The sequence below is a fragment of the Meleagris gallopavo genome, chromosome 5, assembly GCF_000146605.3.
Source record: "Meleagris gallopavo isolate NT-WF06-2002-E0010 breed Aviagen turkey brand Nicholas breeding stock chromosome 5, Turkey_5.1, whole genome shotgun sequence".
In the NCBI taxonomy this organism is placed as follows: Eukaryota; Metazoa; Chordata; class Aves; order Galliformes; family Phasianidae; genus Meleagris; species Meleagris gallopavo.
In genome coordinates this window covers 47,764,533-47,776,016 of record NC_015015.2, presented here as the reverse complement: position 1 = coordinate 47,776,016, position 11,484 = coordinate 47,764,533, and the positions used below count along the sequence as shown (strand labels likewise).

At 41.7% G+C, this 11,484-nt stretch overlaps 1 protein-coding gene across 3 annotated transcripts; it reads left to right on the top strand.

Annotated features, from left to right (window-relative positions):
- The first annotated feature begins 977 nt into the window (after nt 1–977).
- Nucleotides 978–8,341, top strand: SLC25A29 (solute carrier family 25 member 29). 3 transcript variants are annotated; one of them, XM_010711908.2, is made up of 4 exons: nt 1,031–1,075; nt 3,084–3,118; nt 5,658–5,741; nt 6,039–8,341. In XM_010711908.2, exon 4 carries the CDS (start codon nt 6,072–6,074, stop codon nt 6,780–6,782), a length of 711 nt encoding a protein of 236 aa, XP_010710210.1. In that variant the 5' UTR covers nt 1,031–1,075; nt 3,084–3,118; nt 5,658–5,741; nt 6,039–6,071; the 3' UTR covers nt 6,783–8,341. The 3 variants fall into 3 exon arrangements, with proteins under 3 accessions (XP_003206771.2, XP_010710210.1, XP_010710209.1); XM_003206723.3 differs by lacking the exon at nt 3,084–3,118 and having other exon boundaries at nt 978–1,075; XM_010711907.2 differs by lacking the exon at nt 1,031–1,075 and having other exon boundaries at nt 1,082–3,118.
- The last annotated feature ends 3,143 nt before the right edge of the window (nt 8,342–11,484 follow it).

The following is an 11,484-nucleotide window of genomic DNA, read 5'->3' as shown; positions in this document are numbered from 1 at the left end:
AGATAGATAGATAGATAGATAGATAGATAGATAGATAGATAGATAGATAGATGTAGATTTCAGCTAAAGCCTCCCTCCAAGCAGAAGGAGGAAGGGAAAGGAGCGCAGGGGGCTTCCTGCAGCCACTGATCCGCAACGCGGAGCTTTAACGTTAAAGGGAGGAGGGGAACGATGCGCTGCTTGCTGCTCGTCTTCCTCTTCCCTGTGTATCAGCTTATGGCCTCCGCTTGTTTCCCTCTGCTATTTTTAGCAGCCAACGTGCATTCTGGAGGAAACCGCTTTTTCTCACACCGTTTGGATTCTCTGTATTTGCCAAGAGATTTTTTTTCCCTGCATCTCATCCCTGCCTTGCCGGAGGGATTCCGGGTCATGGCCTTCACATTTGGTGAGGTGGCAAATTGCCGGCCTTCGTGGTGTCCTTGGGCACCATGGGCTGCCCCATCCCTCTGGGCAGCACATTCCTCCACATCTTCTGGGGGAGCAGCAGCAGAGAAGACGCTTTCTGCAAACATGGGGTGTGTCCTGTGCTACTCCTGGGGCCAGCGGCCATCTGTGGGTGAATGATTTGGGATTGCAGAGGTACGGAGATGGAGGAGCCCTTGCATTAGGCAGTACTCGTGTTTTTCAGTGGAGCGTATAACTGCCAGGCCTGCATGTAACATGGAAAGCCCTTTGATGCTGGCATAAGGAAAAAGTGCTCCTTCTGCTGGTGATGCCATCCTGCTTGGAAAGGCTGTGGGCAGAGTGTAGGGAAGCCCCTCTCCCCAGGCTCTCTGCACTTCCCAAGAGCGAGGCTTGGTGACAGAACTTCCCTCCGGGGTATGCTGAGCTCTCTGCCTATGGCCGTGCCTCAGGGTAAGGGGATAACTGAGCATCCATGCGACATGATGCTGCTGTAGACCCCAAACCACAGCAATGCCAGAGGTGTAGAGGCACTCTGTGCTGCCTGGAGACCAAACCGGGGATCTCCTGCTGTGCTGTGTGCCTCAGGAAGCTGGCTGCAGCTCATAACACCATCTGCTTTGTTCCAGGTGCTGCCGGAGTGCTGGTGGGACATCCCTTCGACACTGTTAAGGTGGGTTGATCACGAAACACTTCTGTCTCTAAGTCAAAAACTTGATTAGTACTTTTTTCTAAGGAGATGGGGAGATTAACAAACACCCCCCAGATGCTGCAGGAGCCTCAGTCTGTGACTGAAAGTTTGGAGCAAGCCTCGTTAGCTGCTCCTTATGGACTGGCAGCCTCCAGCCCTGCAGAAGTGAACATTCTTTGTATGAATGATTCAGCCCTGAAATATGAACAAGTGTTGGCCCAGTCCCAGTTCCATCATTGCATTTGAAAACAGGATCTTACACTTAATTTTGTTCACTGCTTGCTCTTCTGTAGCTGTTCACTACTAACTGCTAGAAGAGCCTCTACCTCTGTGGTAACTCCAGCTCTTTTGTCCCTATGCTGAAAGCTTTGCGTTGTTTTTGCCCCAAGATCTGCTACTTACTCCTCAGGCATTAATCTGTTGCATAAACCCAGGGATGTAAGTGGACAAAAATCCATAGCATGCAGCTTGATGGGGGCCTTTTTCCTCCCTTTAGGTATAATACATGAATATTTTGTATAAATTTCCAAGTTAAAATATATTTTCTGACTGTTAGCTTTATGCCTTATGCATACTAAGATTAGCTAAGGCCTTCTCAAATACAAGATTTCTGTAGGATGTTAATTTTCCTGGAGGCCCTTTAGCCAGGACTCCAGGGGTCCCAGCCTATTTTTCAGCCCCAGATGATGATCTGACTCACTTTCTGGCAGCCTTACCTATAATCTCATGCTGGAAGAATAGTATAGGAGACAGGTATTTACCACTGTGTTATACCCATATCACTTGACTGCAGCATGCCAGCCATGATAGCTATATTTGGAGTACCTCTACATTACTGAATTTAGATATGCAAGGGCTGATAATATTACAGGGGTCATCACCATATTATGTATTCTAGCCACACGATTGACTCAGTACTGAACAGATTTTCATAGCTAGTGGATTTTAGTCCTTACCAGCCAAGTGCAAGCTGCACAAATAGTTAAACAATGTTCATATGTTTCTGAGAGCATGGTAAACTTGACTGTTACGTAACTGGGTTGGATAATTCCTGAATATTTTCAGGAATGGTAGCATCCAGACTTGAACACTTTTTTAATGGTGGTACAGGGACAGCTGTCTCCTCTCTCCCCATCCTGCCACGTTTTATGTGCTTAACTCAAAGTGAGAGTCATGGCACTGAAGCCAGCTAAACCGCTAAAATTCTGTGCTCACACTCCCGTTCAATGTTGGGGGAGGGCAGGGGGGAAGATGTTTTTAATGTGAAACAGCTCGTAGTGCATGAAACTAAACGCTTAAGTGCCTGCAAAACTGGGGCTCTCATGCTAGTTCTGGCAGATGGATTAATGCAAAAAAGATGTATTGGCTTTAGATGAAGCATCTCGCTGTACAGTAGAGTGGAGCAGTTTTGTTTCCAGATGATTTAAAGCATTTTACAAAATCCAGTGTGGAACGTGGCTTTCATACCACCAGAAGGGATAATGTTTATCTGCCCTTTGTTGGAGGGCAATACTAATGTTTGTGTTATTAGCTGGCAGTCATCACTGTACGTGGGGAAAACTAACACCATAACCAATCTTTAAAAAAAGAAAACATACTGTGTTGTGTGTGTGTGTGTATATATATATGTTAAGAATAACTTTTTGCATTTCTGCAGTTGGCCATCACCTTAGACTTTGTTTTACTATAACTGGACAGTGGGGAAGTTGCTTAGATAAGCCAGAATTTCATTTCCACCTTGCCTTTTAAGCTTTTTTTGCCAGTGCTCATGCTTCACAAGGGGGAGGGGGCTGGTGGGACATGCAGGGAGAGCCATGCCTGGGAAGCCAAGGCTGAGAAACCCCCCTCCGAGCTGATCCCAAAGCTGGCACACTCCTTAGCCCTGGTTTGTTGATGTAATGTGTAAAATTGCTTTTTTTGCTTTTAACTGCCTTTACTTTCTGAGCTAGGGGCTGTCTTCATTAACAGCAAAAGTGTTACTTTGTTGTAGATGAGAGATAAGCCTCATCACGGGAGAGTTACCTAGTAAGTATAGCCCAGGTGAACGCTTCTGTTTCTCTCAGTCTTAATTTATTCCAAAATGTAATAGTTCAAATAAAGATCTAAAAGACTTATGAAGCTTTTATCCATTTTGGTTTTAAACTGATATGTCCCTCTTCTACAACTGTGACATGGAGGGAGCGGGGTTTAAATATCCATTTAGTTATTTATGAATGTAAAGCCTTATTCTGAACCTTTCTGATATGCATTTCTCAACTATGTGCACTTCCACATGGAAAGTGGCTGTAAGACAGAACCTCAGGTCTTACCCACAACATATCCTTGGAGGACACTAATTGCTCAAATGTCTCTAAATCACTTATTTCACTGTTAATGTTTGGAGTGTTTGAAGGCTCTTTGTTGGTTTGTTTTCCTTTTGTGTAAGTCTTTAACAATGTGAACTTGCAGCTTGTCACTGTGACAGCTGCCTTATTAATAGCAGCTTCAAATAGGAAAGAAGCAAAATGAAAAGATGTGATGATTGTTGGTCAGTGAGTAAATAAAGAGCTGAACTCTGTAAATATTCATCCTCCCCATAGCTGTACACACTAAATTAGAACTTGTTGATTATAATACTAATACCCATGAAATAAAGCTTTGTATACATTATAGCCTCACCTAGCAGTTTGCTGCTGCAGGTGCTGCCATCTAATCTCAAAGCTAAGAGCTGCTTTTTTTTTTCTTAGGTATGATGTGTCAGTACTTTCAGTTTTCTGAATATTTAGTCCTACAACATCAGTCAATGTTTCATAAATCATGTAGTTAAAAGTAGAAGAAGCTCTATGCTGCTAGGAAATTAAACCCACATACACAGTATTGATTATTCTAACTTGCTAAAGGTGCTCATATGGAAAAGTAAAAAGGCTGCTAAGCTGTAATTCTCCCAAACCCCATATATTTGGAAGCCCTCTAATCTCACAGCTGAGGATTGAAATAATAGCAATAAAACGATAAATGGAGTCAGACCAATGTTTTGTGCTGTTCTGACAGCTCATTGACATGTATGGCTTTACTTATGGGACTCTTGAGCAGCTTTAACAAACTCAGCTACTTCAACCCCCGACCTGACACCGAATAATAAAGGATTTATTTGCTTTGAATCCTGCTCTAAGCCTGCTCTGAACTCTAAGACATTGTAAAACCCTGTTCCCTCTTTGAAGACTTGAGGTTGTCTCAGTCTCCAAGCGTGGCTTAGCATACACTAAAGTACATATTAAAAAGACACGAAAAACTACAGCTTTGATTTACTAAGCATGAAATGACATGTTGTGATGTCAAAAACACTCAAGCTATTCTTTTCTTCCCTTGAAGAAAGCTAACCTTAACACGGGTTTTAAGAAACCATATCCCCAGATTGATCCTAGACCCATGTCATCTTAGGGGCCTTTCATTCTGATGGTAATGGAGTTACTTTAGGCAAAGGGGATAAAAAGAATAAAGTCAGGAATTTCTCACACCTAATAATCTTTTCTTTTGTTCGAAATAAATCTTGATTTTTATTTTTAATTTATTTTTTTTTTGCTTCGGAGCTGCCACAGTAGTAAATGGTTGATAAGCATCTCCTCCAGGGAGTATTGCAGCCCTCCATGCTGAGATCAAAGGCAGATGTCTAACTTGACCACTCCGGTGAAACCAATTACTGAGTTACTGCAGTGCAGGGTTTTGCATGAGCTATGTAGCTCCGAGGCTTTCTGTTTCAGTGAGCTGAAAGCAAATTGGCAGGAATTCCTGAACCAGACTTTCCCATCAGAGGTTAGAAACCACCTTAAAAATGCGTCTATCTCATAATGCCACCACTCACAGTAACATCACCTGTTGTGTGGAACATACTATATCTGTTTTGTAAAAATTAATCACTAACATTAAAGGTGTGATACAGCACACCCTCACAAGTGGTTTGCTTTCAGCAGACTAGGATTTAAAAGGCTAAGTGACTTTTTATTCCTTTCCTTATCTGAACATAAGATATCTTATGTCTCTTCCCCTCACAACTCTGAAAAAATCCCATCTCAGTGAAGGGCCTCAAGCCTGGTAGCCAGAAACACTACATGTGTTGTCAAAAGCTCCCAACTTTTTTATTATCTTCCCTATGTCACGCTTGACTTGTAACTATTTTTTTTATAAAATGCTATTGGGTTTGTACAGATATTCCTTAGTGTGTACAGAAGTATTCTTGGCAGCCCTTGTTGTCTTGAAAGGAAGCCCTTGTTGTGTAGTCAGGACAGGAAAGCTTCTATCTGAAATTCTAGGTAACAGCATATCCTGTTGTACTCCCGCACACTCTTTTTCTAATTTTCAAAATAAGTTAGTCATCTTACTCCCTTCATTTTTTTCACTCTCCAAAATAATTCTAAACACTCAAGAGAATGTTTTTAAATGATTTTGCCACATATGGCATTCTAATATCCAGTCTATGCTCGCGCATATATATTTGATAGCAATTCTTGATGTATGTAGAAGACACTAACTTACCCGTTATGCTGCTCTTGACATACAAAACAGTATCTCATACCACTTTTTATAGGTTCGTCTACAAGTTCAAAATGTAGAGAAACCTCTCTACCGTGGGACCTTCCATTGCTTTCAGTCCATCATAAAGCAAGAATCTGTAAGTACAAAGTTAATGCTTTCCCTGTTCTGGATCTTCATATATTTTTTTTACGAGAAGGGTGGGAAAGATGGTAAAAAACAAACAAACAAACAAAAAAACTCTACAAATATCATAATCAATCATAGTTTTAATCTCACATGGCCACAGACACTGTATCAAGTTTAGAATGATCTTCTGTCCAGTTAGGAAGTTAGAGCATGAGCGAGAGCCAGAAAGGACATATTCTACACAGCTTCAGGAGGTTATCTGCACTTGCGCTAAAAACACTTTTTTTTTCCTTCCTTCTTCCATCAGGCTTTTGGACTCTATAAAGGCATTGGGTCACCAATGATGGGACTTACTTTCATTAATGCAGTCGTGTTCGGTGTGCAGGGAAACACACTGCGTGCCCTCGGCAAAGACACTCCTCTGAACCAGTTCCTGGCAGGCTCGGCAGCTGGGGCCATCCAGTGCATCATCTGCTGCCCCATGGAGCTGGCAAAGACAAGGATGCAGCTTCAGGGAACTGGTGAATACAAACAAAAAACAAAGAACTACAAAAATTCTCTGGATTGTTTGATCAAAATCTACCGAAAGGAAGGGCTGAGAGGCATCAACAGGGGCATGGTCTCTACAGTCATAAGAGAGACTCCAAGCTTTGGCTTTTACTTCCTGACCTACGACTGCATGACCAGATACTTGGGCTGTGAAGCTGAAGACAGTTACGTTATTCCCAAACTGCTGTTTTCTGGGGGGATGTCAGGGATCGTGTCCTGGCTCTCCACCTACCCCGTGGATGTGATCAAATCCCGGCTGCAGGCAGATGGTGTTGGAGGTGTAACGCAGTACAAGGGCATCCTGGACTGCGTCAGGAAGAGCTATCATGAGGAAGGCTGGAGGGTGTTCACAAGAGGCCTCACTTCTACACTTCTCCGAGCTTTTCCTGTCAATGCAGCTACTTTTGCTACTGTCACTGTGTTCCTTATGTACATGAGGTCAGAAAATGACCTTCGTGAATGCGACCCAGGCCCAGTAATCCAGCAGCCTTCTAGTCTGTGAGCAGTGTGTGTTTTATAACCTTGATCTGAAGCCCAGCTGTCTTCTTAGTGTAAACAGCTGATCCGCACAAGTAGTGTAAATGTATGCTACCTGTATAAAGAACTCCTAGATGCATCAAGTTAGGATTTCATCTCATGACTTGTATAAATAGCACATAACTTTATAAAGGACTTCACAACCAATAGTATCCAAGTAAGATGGGGACCTGCCATTAGAAAGTACTGTACCTCTACAGCTCCAGAAGAGGATCTGGAGAATGTCAGAGTACCAGAAATCAGGTTTTAACCTGTGTTCTGAATGACCGAGTTGAATGAATGCAGAAGTGTGTTCAGAAAAGAAATGCTTTTTGTATGTAGCGGGAGCACATATAGTCCTCCAAGTTAAGTAGGGAGAGGGGAGAGGAACTTAAATGCTAGGAGCATTTTGCAGGTAACCCTGAACTGTTTAAGACATGGATTAATGTTAAGCTAGCTTCATGTTTTACTTTTTCTCTGCTTGTAAGTGTCAGTGGTTTTAGTAGCATCATTATTCACACACTGGTTTGTTAAAAGAAATGATCTGTTTCCAAGCTACTCCCTTACCTTTCAGATTAAATATCTCTAGCACAAAGTTAGCATTTGCACTTGTATTTAGTTCTTCCGTTAAATTTCAAGGCTAGCAAGACTGATGTTGTTTGCCTTCACCTCTACTTCTTGTTTGGTGGTGCACAGAGTGTGTAGAGTGGTTTCATGCCATGTAAGCTTTGTTCTCTGAGTTAATGCAACTTTGTGCCAAGGTGCAATGTAGCAGCCAGTGACGTACAGAAGTCCTACTGTGTTATTGCACAAAACGTTAGTGGGTTTTTGTGTTAGCTTAGCAGCTTGAAGTACCACAGAAATACGCACATCTTTAGATCTGGAAGTTTTATACCTTCCCAGAAAATAAGGGGTGTAAGTGTAATGGTTCATGTTGAATGCACTTGCATTGTGAATTTAAACAATACTGATTTCTATGTATTTAGTTACAGTGCTACTGAAAAGACTAAAAAGGGTTTTGGAGAATTTTCTTGTTACACGAATCTGCTGTGTTTTATTTTTATTTTTTTAGCAGTCTGTTCAAGAGGATTTGCTTTAGTCAGAGCTTTAAAATGCAATTCAACATCTGGAGGAAGAACCACACATATTGGGCACAAATGGCCAGGAGAAATAAAGGAGTGCATGCTTGTTGGGGAATGTTCTAAAACATATCAAGCTACTTCAGTAAATTTGTTACATTTTCTGTTGGGACAAGTGCAATATGTGTTTAATTTATATGGATTTTTATAAAGAAACCTTGTTTCATAGCATTTTGCACTGTAACAACATATGCTGGAGAAACCTGTAAAACTGATACGTGTTTTTATACCTTGAAGGTATGTTGGATGTTTTAGTGCCTACTTGCACTGAGATTCAAATTGAATGTTAAATCTGTCTACTAAGCTGCACATGCACAACTCACAGCAAAGACCATTTACATCTTTGTACAGTAGTCTGTAATTATTGTATATAAAACTGAGGGAATAAATTTTTTAAAGATATTGATATCCACTCTTCAATCTTTCTAAGGTTTTGCTCAAATACTTCCTTGTTTTAAATCCAGCTTGCAAAAGGGTGGGCTTTCTGGCTTTTGCCTTAAGAAACGTGCTCTCCAACTCTCTTCGGTACACCACCAGGAAGGAAAGCACCTTGCTCCAGCTTGAAGTACATCAGCTGGTTGAAGCAGAAGGTTGAAACTGTCTGACCTTGCTTCTTCATAATGACCTCTTCAGCAAGTAGCTCACTTAAAGATATTTAGCTACCAGTCCTGTAATGGAGTGGGGGGAGTATTTGGACCCTTCAACCTCCGCATTTATTCAAGTTTAAGTAGAATTCTCTCAGTGAGAACAACAGCTTTAAACTGGGGCACAGAAATAAAAGACATGGAATAAGCAAACAGTGTCCTTAGAATTACCAAGGTTGGAAAAGACCTGAAGGTCATCCAGTCCAATTGTCCACCTACCACCATTTCCCCACTAAACCATGTCCCTTAGTACAACATCTAAACATATCTTGAGCACTTCATTTTTCCTAATACCCAACCTTACAGACTGCCTGTAGAAAATTGCCTCAGCCTTTCTAAACATGGTTCACTTCCTTTGTACTTCCTTTGTACTAGACTTTTGCTGTTAGCCCATACAGCCAAGTGAGAACAGTATTCTGCTCGTTCCAACAAGCATTACGGGCACTGGATGGGAGAAGCTCTCCAACAACAGAAGGGAAGAAGGAGGTAAAACTCACTGGGAGCAAAACTCACTTACCATCAAGTCCCTGTGCTCTACTCTCTCTGATGACCCACCCTGTTACTGGGTGGCTCATATCAGTGTTATAAATTACAGCCACTAACGTGTTTAAATAGACAAGAAGGGAAAAAAACCACAGGCTTACACAATGTCAGCAATGAAAACAAAGCTTTGACCCAATGTCCCGGAGAAGTTAAGATTACTTTTAAACAAGTTTGAACACGAGAAATTCCTATGCTACAGAAAACTTTTCAGTGATAAATTACACTGTGCAAAGGTAGATGTTGCGGAGTTACAAGTTTTACAGAGGTTATTATAGCAGATCTCAAGTCACAATAGAGAAAAAAAAAAAAAAAGAATTAAAACCTAAACATAAAAGCTGACCCAGCATAGATGTGTTTGTTCTGTGAAATTAGATATATTTGCTATGATGCTAGAAAACTACGTTAACAGCTGTTGTTAACCAGACTTCTGATATGTACTTAGTTAAAGGACAACTTAAAGCCTAGCAGCGTGCCAAATATTAGATTAGCAGAAAGGGCAACGAAATCCCTTATCAGAAAAGCAGCCCCAGAAGATAGCAACCTAGCAAAGGCAACATGCTGTATCAGGCATTACCATCATGGGGAGAGATGAAGAATCTAATAGACTCTCTGTCTCTGGAGAAAGGCAAGAGAACAGAAAAGGTGGTGATTCTTGCTGGGCCAAGCTTAGCTTTGAAACCAAAGAGAAGACAACTTGCTTGTTGCTATGTTCAGGAATTTATATATGCTCACAGGCAGCATGAAAGAAAACAGAGGAAAATAGGCAGACCCTAAAAGGAAGTTTGGCCATAGATGGACCAACAAACTCTTCTGGTAGGACACAAACTCATATAGGATGTCTGTTCGGACAGGCACATCCCTGACCCCACACCATTTCATTGAGGTTCTGAGGAGGTGCTCCTTCACAGCAGGAAGGTAGGAGGCAGGACCCTCATCCTTCTGTGTGGCCAGCTTCTGCCTGCTGAGAGAAGCAGGCATGTACTTTCATCTAACGAAGAACCCACAATGAGGGGCATTTTCCAAACAGGCTAGGAGTGATGTTCAAGCTTGGTAACTTAAGAGTGGTATGGAAAAATAAATCTTACCTTTTATTTTCTGCAGGAAGAGGAAGTTCCTCATGGGTTCCCTGTCTGCTCACAATGGAGTGACTATGCAGCTCCATTTCAGTCTTGGAAAAAAAAAAAATGAGGTAATGCACTCAGAATCAGATACACTTCCCACAGCAGTTGGGCATGTTAGTTTACTGCCCACCTGTTCTTCAGATTCATTATTACAAAACTTTTCTCTTGAAGAAGAAATCCTCCATCTGTAACCCATGCAAGAAGAAAGAAAACTAACAAGCTCCCTCACTAAACAACTAAGCAGAACAAAACAGGAACATCGAAAAGAAAAAAGGAAAAAAAAAAAAAAGCACACAAAAATACCATGAAAACCTGCCACAGCATTACGCCTTCAAATGCTGTTCCAAACACTAAAGTTCTGTATGCCTTTTCAACCAATGGGAGTCATTGGATTCATTTACATCTGCTGGAAGTTCAAAGCACTGGGTACGTAGCTATGGGATGACAGCTGCAGGTAATCAGTTACACCTTTATCACGGAGACCTTCAGCTCCACTAATTCAGTTTTGACAAAAAGCAGCAATAACCAAACCCACTCCCTTTGAACTGTGATGTAAGCAATTCTGAGACACGTCAAAGAAAATAAAAGGTATTCCAGTCAAATTCTGATTGCAACCCAAGCCTTCATGTCCAAAGGCTAAATTTTGTTTTGCTGGGAGAGAATGTGTTGAAACAAGCACATGGTGCTCTCTGCGTAAGGCTGTCACAAACTTCGCAAGCCAAAACTGCTGTTGGCAACATTAGTGATGCCTTTGGGGAACATCCTGCAGCTCTGAGGAGCACCTGATTTATGAGCCCATTAAGTCATCCCATAAACACTGTGAAGAGTCATAAAACAGGGCTTTCTACAGTTTTGTTTCACAACCAGTTGCTGATGAGCTGTAGCTGAAGCAGATTTGTTAGGACACATCCAGTCACCAAGCTTTTTTGTGTATGGGTTTTCCACTATTTCACAATGAATCCAGCTCATTCCTCTGCTTATCCGCTCTATGATTTATCTCAAAAATATTGTTCACTTGTTACACACAAACCTCCCTCCCACGTACACATTCTTGTCGGCCAGCTCCAGACAAAGTACCACTTTGGCAGTCTCTGCAACCGCCTTGCAAGCCTTACAGCAATTCACTGAAGGAAAGGCAAATGGCGAGGTCCTAACTGCCTTCAGTCAACTCACCTTAGACTTTTTCAGAGGCCACTGCTTGAGTGAATCATTGCTATTTTACACATCTATTAGATAAACCT

What these genes read in the sequence shown, in the direction of transcription:
- SLC25A29 (XM_003206723.3), top strand. Translation starts at nt 6,072, where the DNA reads ATGATGGGACTTACTTTCATTAATGCAGTCGTGTTCGGTGTGCAGGGA.